This window comes from Harpia harpyja, chromosome Z (assembly GCF_026419915.1).
Source record: "Harpia harpyja isolate bHarHar1 chromosome Z, bHarHar1 primary haplotype, whole genome shotgun sequence".
Lineage (NCBI taxonomy): Eukaryota > Metazoa > Chordata > Aves > Accipitriformes > Accipitridae > Harpia > Harpia harpyja.
This window is the reverse complement of record NC_068969.1, coordinates 103,030,695-103,050,786: the sequence shown is the minus strand read 5'-3', so window position 1 is coordinate 103,050,786 and position 20,092 is coordinate 103,030,695. Positions and strand designations below refer to the sequence as shown.

At 36.6% G+C, this 20,092-nt stretch overlaps 2 protein-coding genes across 4 annotated transcripts in view; both read right to left on the bottom strand.

The window, feature by feature from the left end:
* The window catches only part of CPLANE1 (ciliogenesis and planar polarity effector complex subunit 1), a 63,411-nt gene extending 58,828 nt beyond the window's left edge, over positions 1-4,583 (bottom strand). Inside the window, exons 1-6 of the mRNA XM_052775765.1 lie at positions 4,350-4,583; positions 3,611-3,762; positions 2,612-2,747; positions 2,304-2,423; positions 1,207-1,433; positions 748-854 (exon numbers count right to left, since the gene is read on the bottom strand). Of these exons, the coding sequence (XP_052631725.1) occupies positions 748-854; positions 1,207-1,433; positions 2,304-2,423; positions 2,612-2,747; positions 3,611-3,691 (671 nt within the window). The 5' untranslated portion in view covers positions 3,692-3,762; positions 4,350-4,583. The remainder of the gene's footprint in view (positions 1-747; positions 855-1,206; positions 1,434-2,303; positions 2,424-2,611; positions 2,748-3,610; positions 3,763-4,349) is intronic.
* A 2,154-nt stretch (positions 4,584-6,737) lies between these two features.
* NUP155 (nucleoporin 155) overlaps positions 6,738-20,092 on the bottom strand; it is a 32,396-nt gene continuing 19,041 nt past the window's right edge. For all 3 annotated transcript variants that reach the window (XM_052775772.1, XM_052775773.1, XM_052775774.1), the window contains 14 exons: positions 18,275-18,408; positions 16,291-16,482; positions 15,493-15,631; positions 15,054-15,189; positions 14,468-14,621; positions 14,091-14,195; positions 13,801-13,955; positions 13,169-13,298; positions 12,786-12,899; positions 12,183-12,303; positions 11,111-11,221; positions 9,699-9,835; positions 8,845-8,945; positions 6,738-7,594 (listed from right to left, as the gene is read on the bottom strand). In XM_052775772.1, the coding sequence (XP_052631732.1) occupies positions 7,456-7,594; positions 8,845-8,945; positions 9,699-9,835; positions 11,111-11,221; positions 12,183-12,303; positions 12,786-12,899; positions 13,169-13,298; positions 13,801-13,955; positions 14,091-14,195; positions 14,468-14,621; positions 15,054-15,189; positions 15,493-15,631; positions 16,291-16,482; positions 18,275-18,408 (1,868 nt within the window). In that variant the 3' untranslated portion in view covers positions 6,738-7,455. The remainder of the gene's footprint in view (positions 7,595-8,844; positions 8,946-9,698; positions 9,836-11,110; positions 11,222-12,182; positions 12,304-12,785; positions 12,900-13,168; positions 13,299-13,800; positions 13,956-14,090; positions 14,196-14,467; positions 14,622-15,053; positions 15,190-15,492; positions 15,632-16,290; positions 16,483-18,274; positions 18,409-20,092) is intronic.

Sequence of the window (20,092 nt, the reverse complement as noted above, 5' to 3'; positions counted from 1 at the left end):
AGTGTAGAGCAAAATTTTAACAAGTTACTTAAGTTATACCTGCAGAGGACATATCCGTTTAAACTCATACATACATGTATCTCACTTAAGAAAAGGTATGGACTACACATGTACTCAGGATTATTATTCAACTGCATTTTTAAGTGGTTGTATCAGTAAAACTATTTCAGTACATGGTCCCAGCACAGATAAAGAAACGCGCACACCCTCTTACACAGCCTACACGTAAGAGATGAAAAGGGGAAGAGAAAACAAATAAAATATACAAATATGCATAATAAAAGAAAGAGGTATTCAGGGCATTCATGGCTGCACAGCATGCACTAGTAATATAAGAAAAACTAGAAAAGGAAGCTCTATCAGCATGACATAAAAAACTCCCTGACACTAACACACACGTGTGTAAAGGCATATATATGCATATACAGCCACCCACACATAGTGATAAGTACACCCAGTTTTATTTAGGTATACATTAATAATGAAGTATGGAATACATACATAAAAGTTGTTACCGTAACCACATTTACATACTTGAAAACGACCACATATGGATCCTATATATGCACATATAATGTGTGACGCTATGAACATACATATGCAAACATAAGTGCCTGTAACCACAGGCTAATTGGACATCAGTGTAAATGTATTCAGCTGCAGCTCTGAATCCCAGCTCTAAAGCACGTCGTAATAAAAAAAATTTTCCTCTTAAGCTAATGTAACTTCAGATATCTTTGAACTTACCTGACATATTTAAAGCTATTTTCATGCCATCGAAGAATCAGAAATGTCAGCACCAAACATTCTCCAGAGTAAAACACAAAAGAGCACAAACAGCAATCACCCAGTACCTGTGGAAAAAAAGCCACAACCAAAACCAGAACAAACCCAAAAACCTGGTTACACACAATTTTCTCTTTAATTATTTATACATTTAGATCAATAGCTATTACAATTCAGATTAAATAACATAATGTTGTCATTCAGAAATATAAAGCCTGGCAAGAATATTACTGGACCAGATAAACTTTGATCTGATCCAGTACAGCTGTTCTTATCTTGTCATTAAATCTAATATAAACTGAACAATTAGCCTACATGCAACACCAAAGAGGCAGACATAGCTCTCAAAATTCACTGTAGCTTCTGTGGCTCTAATTTACTTAAGAGATTAAAAAATTGCTTTAGGGCTTATTTTTTTACCTCATTTTGTATGAAAGCAGCATGCACTCCAATTTCTTTTTCTTCAGTAGAAGGCAACATGACTGATTCATCAGGCAAAATTTGCATCCAACGCCCAGAAGAATTTTTATAAGAGGATGTCTTTTCATGTTCTGTGCTCTCCCACAAAAAGACACATGCCGTAGGAGTAGTTAATAATGCCTTTCTGCCATCTCCAGATACATACAAGTACAATCTCATTAAACACTCTGGGAAAAAAAAACAACAAACACAACAATGTACCAGAATAGTTTCTGCTCCTCTGTTAGATTTAGATTTAAAAAGAAAAGAGAAAGGGAATTTCTTTTCTTCTCTATCACAAGAAATCCAAGCTGCCACCTTAAGTATCTTAAGTATTTCCAGCTTCATCACCGATAGCAGACCTTGGGCAGCAGTAATGTCAGATGGGACACCTGCTTTTATACACTTCATGAATTATCTTTCCGACGAGAGTCAACCATTAGAGTTGCTTCCTGAGATTGTTTTTCTTGAAATCCATCTTTCACGAAAACTATTAATAAATGCCTAAGTGCTCTACTATCTATTACCTTCAGCTCCTAAATGCAATACTGATCCTCCCTGAAATGACTGAACTGCTTGTACAATACTTCGCTTTACAACATGGTATCAGTGAGATTACTCAGTACATGACAATATTTGATACTTAAGTTTGCAAATGCATGCCTTGACATTATTTTCTCCAGTTAGCATTTGTCATGAAAACCTATCTACAGAATAAACTTCAAATTATGTGTATAGGGTTTACATCAGAGATACATCTGCTCTAAGGTATTGATAACCTAGTAAGGAATGTTTTTCTACAGTTAAAAACTAACCATTAAAAAATAAAATATTTATTGTACTTAAAAATGAATTACTACTTACAGGAGATTACTAAATGAAAAAAGTTGTACCATTCAAGTGACAAAAAGGACATTTTTCAAAGCTTAACTACCTCACAAATTATACAAATGCAAAACTGTGAGAATATAGCTTTTACTTGTGCAAAAACACTTACAAAAGGAAAACCACTTTTGCTCTATTCCGTTTTTCAAAAGACTAATTGAAAAAAACCCTACCTTGTGCTGCTGCAACTACTTTCCTAGACTCTTCGATCGCTGGCACAGTTTTCAAGCAGTCCTGATCTTTATTCCAAAGGAACAGCTCTCCTGTTGTAAGTATTCCTGCCAACCAAGCACCTGTGTTCATCAGGGGAGAGATGTTTTGAAGGATATTATTGTGAAGTATATACAATGACTTCCCTTCCATCGTAGCCACAGTTCTAAAGCTGACAGTGAACTGACAGATCCTTTAGATATTCTACCTTTCTAAACTGTTAGAACTACAAATAAAATGAGTTTATAATCCATAAGATGTTATACTTAACCATTTCTTGATGTTGTTAAAACAACTACATTTTTCAATAGTGACTGCAGCCGAGGGATTTTCCTCTTTGTCTTCCCTGATGCCAGGTTAATTTCATTTATACGTTTATCATCTAGGAGAAAGATAGCCTCTTTTTCCTGTTGAAAGAAAAAAAAGCATTTCATTTTTTAAAATGTTATTTTCTACATAAGCTTGCAAAATAATGCAGAGATAAAAAATGTTAGGGAAAAATAATTAGAAAAACAAAAAAAAGAAAACATGTTACAGATGCAATTACCATCTTAACTTCATTCTTTGGCATATTTGTTTTACAGTACAACATCATATCTAGCATCCACCTACAGTGATGATGAACTTGGTTCACAGGTTTCAAACTATCAAACTAATTTTACAATCATTATTAAAAAGCTCTTTGAAATATCTCAGCTGAACTACCTGCCAACAAATGACAACACAACAACAAATTAGACTCCAGTTATTTCGTCTTGTAGTGTTTAATTTAGTGAGATTTTTGCCAGTGATTTCAACAGAAGAAGGAATTGGCCTTAAAAGGTTACCTACTTAAATCATATATCAGAAAAGAAGAAAAAAAAAATTTAGTCTCATTATATCAAAAAAGCTTAGAAAGCATGTCTTTCAACAGATGCAAGATGGAATGGGAAAGAAAATTTTGTTCACGATTTCCAACGCTGTACTGTAAAAAAGGTTATGATAAACTAGAACCATCAAAACAAGAATCTCACATAAGGGACAAGTCTTTCTGGGGAAAAAAAAAAAGACTCCACATTGAGAATTTCTCAGATAAACAATCTCCAGCCTCAAGTCAGTAAGATAGAAAAAGCAGCCATTTATTTCAATAACTCTTAAGTGGGGTACCTTCAAATAACTTCCTGAGGCTTCTTTTACCTCCCCTCCCTGTAAATGGAAGTGCAAAGTATTATATAATTAAAAAACCTACTCTTTGCAGAGTTCTATTTAAACAAAAGTTCATTACACTTACCTGTCCAATCCATGAGATGCGAGGCCATGGTTTTCTTTGCTTGATACACGTAGAGACAAGAACATCTAACTTAATCTCCATTCTTATTAAGCCTCTAGGTAATGATTATAAAGAAAAGCAAGTAGAGGCTTTTTCACATATCCATAGAGTATCTTAAGAAAGAACAAAAAAGACAAGAAGTTTTTATTATTTGGGTGGGAGTAGAAGATGGGAATCTAGACACAAACTCTTAACTACAGCAGCTTCCTGCTAAACACAAACAGACCTGATGCTTGCCTGTATTTCCAAACTAAAACAGCTATTTTCACTCATGTTAGCTCACAGGCTATTTGCAGTTCAGCCGTACAGACACGCATGTTTGTTCCAGAAGGAGTTGAGAGAAAGGAGCCACAAGACAAATTACCATGCCAAAAGCTCTGGTAAGAACGCAGAAAGCGAGGAAAACACACTGAGGCCTCCTAAGCGCAAGAGGTCGGAAACTCAAGCAAAATACCAGCTGGGCTCCTTGGGCACAGAGGGCCGACTACGTTTCAGACCCGAGGCCAGGCAGCGGGAGGGAGCAGGAGGAGGGCATCCCCGCCTCGGAGCCACCTCAGGCGGCGGGGTGACAGAACGCGGTACACCCCACCACCCAAGGGGGCCGGTGACGGCCGCCAGCCTGCTGCCTCACGTTTCGGGGGATTTCCTCGGGCGGCGGCACAGTCCCCGAAGCGAAGCCGAGCGCAGGCAACCCGCTTACCCCTGCGGAGAGAGTGAAGGAGGGAACGGACTTCCCCTCGCTCCTCCGGGCGCCATGCTCAAGAATTCCACCGCCACTTTTGCCCGAGTCTGGGCAGAGACGGCCCCTCAGACTAACTCCGGCCCTCAGGACGCAGGCCGAAGGAGATGGTGCGTGCCCAAATCGATGCTCACCACACTCGGCAGAGCCAGGGCGCCGACGGACCGCCGCATCGCCTAGCAGCTCCAACCCCGCCGCCACAACCCCCCGCGGGGCCGCACCACCGCCCAGGCCGCGCTTACCGCCTCGCCAACGGCCCGAGGCGGGGCATGGGCCGCGCAGGGCGCATGCGCGGGGGCGAGCCCCGCCCGAAGGGCGGCCTCTCCCCGGCAGCCGCCCCGCCGGTCGTCTAGGTCGCGTCGGCCATCGGAGAGTTGTCTCCTCGTCACTGGAGCGGGTCTCCCGTTTGTCTCCCCAAGTCCCCTGGCCGGGCTCAGCGCACGGCTTCCCGCTGCCCCGTCGCCCCCGAACCTGCCGGCTTGGCACGCTGGGTAGAAGTCTCATGCGGTTTCGGGAGACCTGGTGAGCACCCGTCCCTCAGAGGGAAAAGGCGGGCACTTCGCACCGCCTGTGGCGACAGCCTGGGGCAATGGATCACGCTGCCGCGGTTCCATATGGGAGAATTTGCATCGTCATCAGTATTCGGAGATGGGGGGGGATGAGCGACAGTAGGAGGCAGAGCTGTTAGAGACCAGCACTCCCTATCAAATACAGGAATTTAGGTGAAATACAAGGAGGGTGAGCAGACAGTCATTTTGTTTCATCACCTTGAAGAAATGCCTTTGACTCCCTCAAACCAGCTGTTCTCCCAGACTGGCTGTTGTTCCTCAAACCACTTTAGACTGAGTCCCCTTCTACCTTCCCTTAACCATAATCTTCATCAAGAATGAGTAACATTGGGACAGAATTAAAAAAAAAGGACCAACAAAAGTAATCATCCAATTGTTGATAATTCTGTTAATGAGAAGTGGTTCACCTTCATGTTGGTCAGTTACTTCCCTGTACTTGTCACCATTTGTTTCACCCACTGCATTAATCCACCCACCCCTCTCCTCTGACCTCAGGTTTCCACATCCCTCCAAATTTAAATGGGGAAGCAGAACCTATCCTTTCTCCATTGGAGAGCAGGGTAAGTGCTATGAAAACAAAAGGCAATGTCTACACTGAAATTACCTGCCATCATCTGAAAAATATCAAAGATAACTCTTGATACACTTCGAAATACTCTTACTTTGAAAAACTTGTAATATTGCCAGAGGCATTCTTATTCTGGAAGAATGGAAAAAACCAAGAATAGCTGAAACAAGTCTGTGACTTGTGCCTGTTCCCAACTCTTCAGGCATTTCTCTAGACCTGAAAACAGAAATCTACTTGCCTAGATTACAGAATATGGCTCAACGCAACATACTTTCATGCAAATATTAAAATTTAGAAATAAAAGTTAAATACATCAGGCAAGACTTGGGACACCACTTGTATGGAGTATTAATAGAACTGCAGTAACAAGACCAGGGTAAATGTACATGACAACCTTGGTGTGAAACATAGCTATCGGCAGAAAATAACTTGTAGTATCTAATAACTTCATATGGAAAGATGCAATTCTTTTTCCCAGGACATACAGTGATTCCTCTATTTAAATACTTTGTGGGGAAATTTCAACACTGACAGAAGAGAAAAGCCAATATTAAGATTTCAGCTCTATTTTGATCTAACAAGAGGTAAAAAAAAGAGATGTATTTTAATTTACATATTAACTTTGCTGGGTGCATTCTCTGCCTGAAAATCATCAGAATCTACCTGGCAGTTCACAGGGAAAGAAATTTAATGGCTGTACTTCAAACAAAAGTTTAGAGCATAGTAATCAGATCTTGTACTAAAGGTTGTATGCAGACAATTTGCATGTAAATAAATGTCTTAATCCACATTTCCTTTTTTCTGTTTTTCGAACACCTGGGATGTGAATCAACTACTCATTCTCCCGCAAAAAAAACCCCATTAATCTACTCTGGAGGCATAAAGATATTTGCTTCTTCCCCCCATTAAAAATCTCTCCAAACTGTCTGATTATTTACTTACATGAAGAAGTTATTTGAGAAAGACTAAAGGCTAACATGAACTACTAATTTCTTGTGCATGTTATATAGAGTTTATGTTGTTGAATATGTACACAATGCATAGCAGTAAAACAGAGACAAAACAAATTTCCTTGTAGGATAAGATTTTAAAATCTTAGAAAGCATGCATACAGGATGATGCGTAGGCTTTGCTCCTTTTAAGGAATATACACAATGTGGCGCTTGTGTGCATGTAATGAAAGTAGATAGAAGTCACTTCTTGACTTCTTCATTTGATTTTAACAGATACAACATATTTATTAAAATGGAGTAGGGGAAATAATTTGATGGGCTTTTAATACTGTTCTTTCACTTGCAATACAAATTAGATTGCTAGTTTCTGCAATTTCATCCCAAACATTCCATTTACAGAGGCAAGCCATGTTTAAAGTGAGAGTTACGAAATAATTATTATCTTCGTTACTGAAAGACCTGCCAATAAACTCATGCAGAGAGTTATGACTGCATCGCTACTCCCTGGTATGACCACATTTACAACCTGACTCATCCACATGTGCTTTTATCATCATTTTGCCTTCTGCAGTTGTCAATTCTTGTTTTGATACTTGTAAAACAGCTATCAAGTAGATTTTACATCCTACTTTTCTCCATTAAGTAAAGAAAAAGAAAAATATTTTCCAAGTACTTTTAATCCTCAAGGGAATGATCACACAATGTATTTTATTTCAACAGTATTAAAAAAGCTTTCTATTGTTAAAAAAATTGGTAGTAGTAAAAGAAAATTCGTCACATTTAAATTCTACAATTTGTAGATACCTTTAGAATAGCATAAATACAGGCCACACAATCGATAACTGCAGCAGGAGATACAACTTTCTCAGAAGTTCTTTCTGAGGATTTGTTTTTCCAGAGATTCAGTGCAGGCATCTGAACTCTTATTTCATAGTTCATTTTATCTGAGCTAATGATTCTGTTATTACATTAGCCAATCAATGAAGCCGTTCTAATTTAGCCTGTAGTGATTTAAAATTCCCAATAGCAGTCTGCACCATTAGCGTCGGGCTCATAGACTGAAGTTCAACCAGGTAGCAACTAACAGCATCCAAGCAAACATTTGTGAATCGTCGCCTGTAAAGAAAACATAGAATAATAACAAGCTCCTTTTTGTTTCTGTATATTAGAATTCATCTGAAATAGAAAGTGAGTTTTAATGGAATAACATATCAGCAAGACATCTGTCAGCTTCTGTTAAGTATTTAACTATTTATCAGAAAAACTGATTTTTGAAATCTAATGCTTGTGACTAAGGCATAATGGGAAAATAAATGAATCATTACTATTTTCCTGCTATTAAATATATAAACAATAAAACATGATAGTTAATAGCAACATGAAATATTTAATATTTAGATTACCTCAGATATGAATACAATCAATGTATAAGTTATTAATTTAGATAGCAATTTAAGTATCTAAAATTAGTACCAAATCACAACAACTTAGGTATTAATACCTAAGTAGATATTAAAATTAGACAACATTCACTAAAGTTCTAGTAAGTTAAGAGTATTTAAATCAGCTAACCACAAAAGACCAAAAAAGTGAGAAAAGATGTAAACTCTATATGTGAACGGGAGTATTTACAGGTATATTTTCAAGAGAATCAGAAGAATTTATGGTTAGAAGAGTTATCAAGACTTTGCCTAGTTCTGCTCATTGTTTCTGAGACAAGACAGTTCTGACTGAAGGTTTGTACAGTCTATTCACAAAAGCTGCAAAGCTAGAGATTGTATAATATGCAGGCAACTTGTTCAAGTACATAGCTATTCTTTTAGCTAGAAACCTTTTCTAATATTAAACCTAAATTCTTTCCTGTTGCAGACTAAGCTGACTTTTAGTTTTGGAGAGTGATTCACCACCAACCTCTTAAAAACAATTTGGGAAGGTCTATCCTCATGTTTAGTCTTCTCTTTTCCAGAATACAAGAACTCAGTGCTTCTAGCCTTTCTTCATTAAACAGTTCACTGCTTCATTCACAAAATGCCTGATTCTCACTTTTCCCCACTTTTCCCAGATTCCCTCGAATTTATCTGTACTACTTAAAGTATGGTGCCAAAATTCACAAAATAATCCTCTCAGTTCCTCATGAATCTTCAGTGAAGTGGAGAAAATTATCTTAATTGAAGTAGTTTATAGGCAGGACCCTGCAAGTTTCCACCAACTGGTTTTGAATGAGTCGTCTCACTAATGACTGCTAGGAAAGAAATAGTAAATTCACCCAAAAGAAGAGATGAAAAGCTTTGGGGATTGTTGAAGTGCAGTGCTTTAGGATATTTTATATCGTTCAGTATTTATGAGGATATAGTTGCCTTTCTTACCTCAGAAGTACTCTGCTTGGATCATGTACATATCCTGATAATAATACATGAATACACTCTAAAAGGTGTAAAGGCTTTTTCATTCTATTCCAATATGGGTCCTAAAAAAAGATTCCAAAATATTAAGGAGACAAATATTAAGGAGACAAGGAAAAAAAAGTCTGTATGTGTGTACACAAATTGCCAGCTGTGGTAATTATTTATTCATTGTAGCAAAAATGTAAGAGAAATGGGAATTCTATCTTAATCTATATTAAGTCTACATTTAAGTACTATTTTGATTTTTGAGTACTAAAACATACATGAATTTAACTCAATTTGCCACTACCTAACGGTCTGTAAAGTAACAGATTTTAGAAAGTTCTGATCTCCTTACACTGTAAGGAATCTGGGTAAAAAGAAGCAAGTCAGTTCTCTTTGTTTTAATACTGTTTAAGCCTGTTCTACAAACTAAAAGTTAAAAATATTACTTCTTATTCTTTATGCCTATTGCATCAATAGATTAGACAAGATGCAGTAATATAGCAAATTTTAATCATTAATAGGAAACAAAATTAATATATTCAAGATACGCTGTTCCTTCTGAAACATAACAATTCTAATCCTATTTAATCCTAAATCAGCTTTAGGTAAAGTAAAAGGATTAACAATCTTCCTCATACTTTAGGACAGAAGTGAATACAATCATCAGGGGGAAAAAAAGCAGCATTAAGAGCCTTTGAGTAAAAAAGAACAAAACCTATGAAGTTGGTATTTTGATATATCACACTTTAAATTATTATATGTTTCCCCCTAAAGACAGACCTTGATAGTAGTTGAAAACAGTATTTTTATTTTTTGGCTATTTTCCTTACCCGTGCTTTAAACAACTGGTCATACACTTCAAGCAGCCTTGGCAATGGCACTCCAATTTCTTGCATGGTATATGTTACAAAACCTACATCCCAGTTCAAAATGCAGACCTGTTGCTCTAGAAACTGCACTAAAAAATCTGGAGGACAAAAATAATGGGAAGTTTAGATTCCAACTTGTTAATGGGAGTCTAGCAAAGAAAGGCATTTGAAAGTGATTTACTCCAAGTTTAATTTTCTGTCTTCCTTACAGTTTGTACCTTTCTCCTGTGAAGCACGTACTGTAACAGCTTCCCCTGGTCTGCACTGAGGGAAGGGTATGCAAAATGTAACCACCTCCAAAGATGGTATTAAGCTATCAGAAATGCGTGACAGGGATTACTCATACTAAATACTTTATTACAGTTCTGCCACAGAACTATGCTAAGAAAAGTTCATTATCTTTTGTTTCAGCACAAAAGATCACACTATCATTTAATTTGCTACAATATCCAGCAACACTACTGCATCTTTTATCATATTTAAGTGTCAGTAACAATTAACAGTATATTGTTCAGTACTAAATGTTCTTTAAGAATACTAAAAATATAGTTTAGTGCTGAACAATGTATTTTCCAGGTTTTTATATAATATCAAGTTGTCAAAACGTGACCATCTCAACAGCAGAAAGAAGATCAAAAAGGATCCAGAAATCTCCTGAATTCTGTTTTTAGAATCTGCCCCTGCAGATAGCAGTAGATACTTCAAAAGACTGCAGATAAATGTTGTTGCCTAAAATCTTATATGTATAAATACACATTTTTACTTTGTACTTTAATACAAACAAACTTTACTATTTTCTAAAGTGGGATCTGCACAGCCATCCAAAAATAACTGTTGCTGCCTTCTAAGCTTCATTTACTTCCCATTCATGGTGAAAAACTGTAAATTCTGGTTAAATCCCTAGATAAATTCTAAGAAAAACTGCACCTGTAAAAACTGTAGTGGTTTTACAATCATACAATTATACTGTGTTTAAAAAATTAGAGGCCAATAGGAATTCTACTTCTACTCCCTCTCTACAATCCCCTGTGAAAGTCACTGTAATAATGAGCAAGTATCACAATGCTTTTTTTCCTATTTCCTGAACAAAACTAAAAGGTACTACCCGGCTACCCTCAAGATCAACTCCATCACTGCTGACAGTTGAAATTATTTGTGAAATTTTTCACTGTAGCTGAAGCAACAAATTACTACAGTAATTATGTATCATAAGCATGAAATTATTTATCACAAAATTATCAATATGCTTTCCTTTTAGATTTTAAAAAATGAGACATTTCTTAGGTTAAAACTTTTTTAAGAGGCTAAAAAGAAAGCTGAGACCCATTCAGGTAATGCATATGTTTATTTCCTATGCAAGCTAAACAACTTGCCTAAAGGGAAGTAACGAGGTGTGCCAGCATACATCTTTCCAAGCAATACCATCTTCAGACTAAGTGCTTGCATTCTGTCAGCGGGGCTCAGAGACACACTATCACTCAACTCTGAAAGTGAAAAGAAATCATTTAGAGAAAACTTCAGAAAAAAAGTTCCACACTTATACACAACTACACTGAGGTACTTAAATTTACTACTAACACATCAAAATCTTACGCTATTGTCAGTGCAAAATCAGCATGTGGAGGTGAAAATACAACCTCTGGTGTGTATGCACATATATTCACAGATTTTTAAGTTTCCTTGAAGTTCCACGCAAATCTCCTTAAAAAAAAAAGACAACAAACAACCCCTCCCAAATCCTCACCACCAAACCCACAAAAAAACCACTACCACATAGCTTTTCCCTCAAATCACTGTCAATGTTGTTTGCACAATGGCAACCTCAAACACAACATCCAAGGAAAAAAAAAACGAACCAGAAAGAGAGAGTGAAGTACCAACTCATGGTAAAGGGTGAGGCAGATTATCCCAGTAGAGTGGCTATGCTTGCAGAGCTATGCCCAATATTCTGCTTCTCTATAAATGGACAAAACCCTTACACTTCCACTCCTGTCAATATTATGAAAATGCTGAAGTCCCTGAATATTCTTTAATTTTTGTCATGACAAATTTAACATTTTTATTGTAATTTCCTAATAGTGAAACTTTCAGACAAAATTTCACAGATATTCTGTAGTCCACATATAATGGCATCTAAGAACAAGAAGGGAGGAAACGACTTCTTAAATGTTATCTGGAATGTGATTATGCAAGCCATACATGCAATATGTTCAAACATACATGTAAAAATATTACTTTTCTGTCCTTTAGGTACACAAGCCAAAGGTAATAACATTAATGAATTGCTAGTTAACTACGCTTGCCAAATATATTACAGAATAGTCCAGAAAAGATGCATCTCATTTGGACAACGTGTCAGTAGCAGCACAGTCAGTCTTAAAAGCTTTAATTGTACCATTTGCCTGTAGTTCTAGCTTGTACCACTCCTAGTCCATTAAGACCTACCTTTCTCTATGATTTCTTGCCAGAGAGTTTGCACCAAGATAGGATCAGAATGACCCGCACAATGTATAATTGCAAGCTTACACTCCGAGAGCTTAAAAGGGTCAGCAAATTCTCCATAGAGCTGAAAGAAAAATTACCAGGCTTTACATTTCCAGTAGGATAAAAAGGAAATTTGTAAAATCAGCTTTTCCTTATTTTGTATGGTGGGCATCAGACTAGTAATGGTGCCACTGAAGTTAACTGTTATCAAACACTAAATGATTTTTTTTTTTTACTACATTTGGTTTCACTTCTTAAATACAATCCCCAATTTTATATGAAGTTATAATTAACACCATTAATTTTCTAACAATTTTCCCATTAGATGAAGAAATCTAAGAGACTTAATAAAGAAGATAAACACATGGAAGAAATTAAAGTACTAAAGATTGAAGCAATATCAAAGTACAGAAAAAGACAGCTGAGGGTAACAGACATTCTGAGACCAGGAATGCCAAACTGTCTATTACTTTTCCTAGCCAGCATAGGATCATTCTTTACAAAACATTTTCCCCACGCTGAAATGTGATAAACTGACTTTTAATACAGAGAAATTTTAATCACCTTGGTTATATCCATCAGCTCAGCATCAAGCTGGGAGATTGCATCTTGCACTGAAGAATGATGGGAATACTGCCGTTGGAATGTTTCTTGTATTTGAAGCTGGATCCTTGCAACCTTGTTTAAAAAGAAAAATAAAATATTTCAAGATTGGATTAATTTAATCAAACCTTAAGAATACACCCAGAATTAACTTTAACTTATTTAAATGTAGAAATGTTACTGTCTTACACCTCAGAGCCTCCTATCAACTGCATAACTTTGCCACATTGGGAAGAAAGCACAGAAAACTGTTTCTACAGAATTGTTAATAAAAATGTCATGTGCCAATGAGACAAAGTGAATAATGCATTTACAGTGTGGCTTAGATTAATATTTTTTCTTACTTCCATTTTCTCTTCTAGCTCATGTAGGAATTCACCATCTGCAGCTATAGAGGATATGGCAGTGGAACTTTTGGCACTCAAAATGGCACGTGCAATATACTCAAGACGCTGCTGAAGAGAAATTTCTGTGCTGCAAAACAAATATTCAAAATAAAATGGGTACTTAATATAATTATTTGAGGGTTACTTATATTCTAACTAGACTCTGGGAATTAGTATGCGACTTCTCCTGACTTACTAAAACATGCAGGAGGTTATCCAACCATGTAACCCCAATTTGTTTCAGGCTGAGTTCTAGTGTACTTCAATCCACTGCTCCACAATTACACTATCACATTATAAAATTCTGTGTAAGAAACAACCACTTAATATATGGTACTTACAATAGGAAATATATTGCAAGCTAATGTATAATACATAAACATGTAATTTCTTTCCAATAATGGCCTGGATTAGAAGCTACTATATTGCATCATTCATTTAAAATTTTTTTAGCAAACATCCTTGGGCATTGGCCTTTTGTTGTCCTTGAGCTTTTCTTAAAATACCTACACATAAAGTTTTGATTTTAAGTTTGTTTGGTTTTTACCCAATTACCTCAATATATGCAAGAGATCACATATAATCCATACCTATGCAGGTCAGCCAACTTAGCCAAGACTCTGGCTGCATTACTAAAATTTCTGTTCTTTTCAAAGTATCTCCACAGTAAATCCATATAACGGACTTTGTTTTGGTCAATCTTGGTCATCCGCACAAGGTAGGGTTCCAAAAAGGGGGAAGTAACCTGCAAAAGTCATAAAGATAACATTTGTATTCTTGCTATGTCCTCTTTTTTAAAGCATTGGCATTATTACAATTAACTCTTCCAGTTCAGTGGAACCCTCCAACAAATGACTTTGTTGTATAGAGATAAGCTCACCTGTAACAGTTTGTCCGCCAAGTCAACTTGTATCAACCAGTTGTAAAGTGCAATACTGAAGAGTTCATCTGTTGAACGCTGAGCCAGCTTTAGCATTTGTTCAAACTAAGGGAAGAAAAGGCCAAAGCTGTTATTCCAGAAGTGGTTACATTACATCAAGCACTGAATACATATGGGACAATATTTAGGTTCACATTATTTGCGTGTCATCACTTCTATGAACTTTCTGTACAAAAAGAAGCCAATTCATGACAAATCTTGACTTTTATCTACTTTGCTAAACTATTCATTAAATTTTTAAAATAATAAATTCTACACCCCTTCAAATCACACTATTTTCTGGAGTTCAGTCATGATTTTTTTTCTGAGTTTCTTACATGGTGCCCTGCTTCTTCATTGCTTAGCATGTTGGGGTCAGATGACAGCACTGGAGGACCTGGCTTTTTGGGTACACTAGGAGACTGAGGAGCAGCTTTACTTTGATTCACTAACTCTTGAAGGGTGTCAGTGATACACTTGTAGCTGTTCAATCTGTAAATAGAGCAAAAGAACATAAAGGCCTCCAAATTTTCATTGCAGCTATCTATGAAATACTCTTCTCAAATGTTGTTATTGTATGCCTTTGTAAACACAATTACTAAAATTTAGAAAAGGTCACAGATTATTGTCAGCTAGTTGCCACAATCTAGTTTGTTCTCAGTCATCTTTCTAACAAGTATTTCTGTAATGTTCAGATCACAATGTTTTCTGCATCTATCATTTTACCCTCTGCTCCAGGCTAAGTTGGTGCCGTGTTAATGATAACCAAGGAGAGCATGCTAGGCAAAACCATCTATATTGTGTCCCTTATTATAAAATGCTTGCTTGTCATTACCCTGCATACCTTCCCCAAAACAGTTACTTTTCCAGTCACTTGAAATAAAGGACACCATATAATGGTAATAAGGTATCCTGAAAACTTGCCTCTCTTGAAAGGCTTGGAGTCCAACAACATCCTCTTCTGGTTCTCCATTTTTATAGAAATGAAGGCCAAGACCTTGGGGATCTTTCTTCTCAGCAGCTGTAAGAGAGAGTTCTACTACTCCCTCATAGAAACGCACTAGAAAAAAAACCCACAACAAATATCACCATTCATTATTGTATTAAATGTATGCCAAAATTGTAAGTGATGGGAATATTTTTATACAGAAGTGAGGTTTTTGATTGGTTGGTGAAATCTAGAAAGGCTTTAAACAAGAACATGACATATTGTTCATTGTACATTTTAAGAGTTAAGAAACTGTTTATGGTAAAACACTATAAAATGAGTTGAAAGTTAGTAAACAAAACAAACAAAAAAAGATGGCACTAAAGGATACTAGAGAAACTATTTACCAGAACATGATCAGTGATTGCCTCTTACCTTGCCTATATTGTGCACAAACATTAGCAAGGTCTACTTGATTACTGATCTTCTGGTACTCTTTCAGTGACTCTCTTAGCATCTTCTCTTTTTCCAGTTTGCTTTGAGCCTGTCGAGACCGCTGAAGCAGTTCATTTGCCTAAAGACAAATGATGGGAAAATGGAAATTATTCACATGAACACATCATGAACAGATCATGGATATTGTTGTAAGTTAATGAGTCATTTTTCCAAACTTCAAAGCTGAAACAGTAGAAACATCATCCTCTCAAAAGCACTCTCTCGTCACTTGATAACGCCAAGTTTCCAGCAGAAAGACTGTACAATGGCAGTAGAGAGAAGGGCTTAAGACTTGACCAACCAACTGGTTCCCCGTTCTCCCCTCACCAGTTACTTTTTTCAAATTTATTTGAAGAGCTTGAAAGAGTGAAATTCTTAAACACAATCATCTTCCCACGAATTCCGTGAAACCAGGCAACAGACAGAAAACAAGAGACTTGCTGAGGAAAGACTGGAGTAAGAACACATTTTATAAACATCAAGAAGACAGTTTTATTAGACATCACATTAGAAGTAGAGACCCTATGAACACTACAAATAACTGGAAATGCTTCAAAGCCGAGCTTGCATAATTTTCAGCATTAATCAACTACAAGACACCAAAAGGCATGTGACCTCCCTTCATTAGTTCTTGTGCTCCTGAAACTACTTAAGCATAATGATTTGCAAGCTGCCCAACTTCTCTCATTTCAACATGTTCTAAAGTTGTGGTTTAGTGCTGTAGGAAAGTGCGCTTACCTTGGAACACACAGCATCATCAGTGCTATAAAGAAGAGGACAGATATCTTGCAAATGGGCAATGATGCCATCCACAGCAGCATTATCTCTGATATAACAGTTTATGAGAGAAGCAATGAGTGCTCCAGTCAACTCTCTGTCTCTAATTACCAAGTCTTTAAAAGCAGTAATCTTTAGATGTTCTTGAAGTTCCTGAAGATAGACAGAATTTCATTAGTTTACCAAAGTTTTTACTTTATTCCCTTTACAAGTCACCATGTAACAGTAGCAAAATCAATGGCTTCCAGTAAATAAAACTACACAAAACTCCAATGACTGACATGCACAGCATAGAAATACATATTTAAAATACATATTATATAGCAAAATGGAAATAATAAAGAAAGCCCTATCAATGAAGGCACTAGACCCTTGGATGCCAAAGAACAGTGAGAACTCTTAGCAGACTTCCTCTGCCATCTTCACTATGTGTCACTTTTGTTTCAGATCTCTGTAAGAATGGAAATAGCAGTTCTCATTACTTAACAGTGCACCATCAGAATGCAAACCATCTAAAATGAGTATGTCACAGTTTTTAGTAATAGGAACCATCTGACTACTATCATAGATAAAAAAATGACAAATGCATAAAAAGAAGGAATTTTAAAAGTTTGAGGTTTGTACTCTTTATGCTTTTTTATATTAAATTACATCGAATTTTATTATTTTTTTTAAATTATTAGGAATATTTGCTCACACAGAGTTGCCAGTAGTGCCTATGTAGTGTCTATGTAGGATCACTAACAGCATGAAAATACTATTACAAGAACTCTAAAACTACTGAAGACAGAGAAAAAAGTTCTATTTGTTGAACAATTAGTTAACTCCTTGTCCCAACACAAGAGAAAAGTTGCCTGTGCTAGAAATCATGCTAACTCCCCAAAGCAACAGTGTGAAGAGCTCCAGCTTCTGTGCATTTGTAAAGTCTAAAAATTCTTTTTATTGGCAAAGAATACAACTTCTCCAATAATCCATTTTCCTATCAAGTGCTAGGACAGAATGCCTAGTATTCGAATTAATAGCTTCGTCAATGGCTAGCTGCAAATTCAACATTAGCAAAGGGTACACAGCAGTTAGCACGCATAGCTCTGTAGGTTTCCTTCTTTACAAACAAGGAGAGGCTGAAAGAATTGGGATTGTTTAGCCTGGAAAAGGCTCAGAGGGCAGTGTGTGGGATCTTACTAATATTTATGGGAAGGTGTAAAGAAGGCAGACCCAGACTTTTCTCAGTGATGCCCAGTGACAGGACATGATGTAATGGCCAAAAGATGAAGCAAAGGAACCTGAACATAAGAAAAATCTTTTTTACACTGAAGGTGGTTGAACAACTGGAACAGGTTGTCCTGAGACGCTGTGGAGTCTCCACCTTTGGAAATACTAAAAACCTTATTGAACATGGCCCTGGGCAACCTCCTCTAGCTGACCCTGCTTTGAGCAGAGGGGGCAGATAATCTCCAGAGGTCCCTTCCAACCTCAGCTATTCTGTGATACATTCTGGACCCCTACTTACACAAAAGTGCAAGGGTTTGAGACTCTACAACCCTATTGCTCTCTACTGTTAAACCTTTACCAACACTAAGGCAAAGAGTCAATTCCTCTCGGCTGGACAACATTGGTCTCTTCTTTTCAGCACATTTTGCAGAATATGCTTAAGGTGAAAACACAGTAATTTATAAAACCAGACTCATTATTAACTGTCAATAAAAGTAAAATAAAATCTATTGTTAGCGATACTTCCAGTTTGCTAAAACTGGGTGATGAGGTCAGTACTACATGTCAGTCTCTTAAAAATGAACACTTGCAACCCAAGTAAAAACTCAATATGTGGTTTAAAATTCATTATATGTTTCTCAATGAATTAAAGTAACACTCCTTTGGGAGGATTTAGGTAGCAAAAGAAATTCAGATGTTAAAAACAAAGAAAATCATATGATCCAAATCGTACCTTCTGAAGCTCACCTACAACAACACTGAACTGGTGCTCACACAGCAACTTCCATAAAGCCAATGCCTGGCAGGTTTTGCGAACAAGCTGCTGGATGCCTTGAAGTGAGGTCTTCTCAGTTAGCTGTGCCTCAGCTGAAAAAGCAAACAGATTGTCAATAAGTAACTGTTCTACATGTTTCAAATTAGCGTGTAAATTTTTGAGTTTTTACAATAACAATCTCCTTAAAATTCTAATTTTTTTTTCTCTTCCATTCTTGCTTAATGCTGTCTGACTGCCTTTGGAGGAAAAGTACCATGTTAACGTTTCCCCAAAGCAAATACCATCTGTTAACATTTATTTCAAACTATGCAACACTGGAGGATTCCTTTCTGAAAAGTAGTATGGCTTCATGTAAGTGCACTGTATTTAGCTCTCAGTCTTAAATTTTTGCTTGTTTTTTTTCATAAATAGTTATTATAAATGTATTTATGATGAACATAAACAAAATAAAAATAAAACCATACATATTCCCTTTTTGTTTGACTACCTACGTATGCTTTTAGAAAGAACAATTACAGTTACAACTTTGGTCAACACTGTCTACACTATCTTTAAAGGAACAGCAACTCTGTAAACCAGAAACATTTAAATCTCTTAAGATGTATTATATTCACTGAAAGAATAATATGGACATACTTATTATATGGGTGGAACATAATTGCAACAATTTAGGTCTTTATTTTTGAGTGTTTACAGTTCAGAAATGAGGCAGCAGTAATTATATTGCGTCATTTAGCAATCCAAAAGTGTTTATGGACTTTGGAATGCATAAAAATGAAAAAGAAAATTATTAAATGTCTACCAAATTCCACATAATGACTTTTTAAAAAAAATTTACTCACAGTATAAAAAGTGAGCAGTACAGAAAAAGTAGTAGAAATTAAAACCCAGGATTATACCCACATAGACCACAACCATCTTCAATTCTGCATACACATCAGCAACACTTTCCAACCAGCCTGCAAGTGCTGGGCAAAAGCTACACTATAGGAGGACATGAGTTCAAATGGGGTGTGTGACAAGCCTCTTGTTTCTAAACAAAGTTTTGTAGACGTTTCAGTGACTGTAACTTTGGCAACTTGCACAGTTGCCAAACAATTACAGTATTTCTTTTTAATAGAACAACATACTTGTCTCACAAATGAATTGCTTAACTATTGCTATACTGAAAATACAAATGGGTGTGCAGCTACCAATATTGTAATGAGGAGATAGAGCAACCTTACGGAACATGGAGAACTTTAGGAATAAAGAAAAGAAGACAGGTTAGTGTGCAAAGAAACCTCTAGTTTTGTGTTTCAAGACTATCTGAATGGGAAAAATAGGATAAAGAGGACATGTATCTACACGGAATTGAAATTAGATTCTGTTATTAAGTTTAAAAGTGCTTTAAAGTTCAAGCACTTTTATTTTAGCTTAATAAATTGAGAGATACAATTTGTGTTTTGCAGTGGCTCAAGACCGCTAGATGTTACTGTGCTGAAACCCAGATTCCCTTCCCAGAGAGAGATCCTCCTTTGTGGACTGCTTTAGTTAGTTGCAATATTATAGCTTTCAATATCAAACTGAAAGGTACATCTGCAGTGTGTAACAAAGTCTCTTGCCACAGTCAACCTAAAGGCTGGAATGTTTCTCTATCTAGATTTGAGTTTTCATTCTTGTTATATATTTCATCTCTAGCACAGTCATATGTAAATGATTTTTTCACATCAACATCACTGCAGAAGCACTGCTCCTGATGAAACAGTGATATGGTATGGAAGCAAAAGCAAGGTG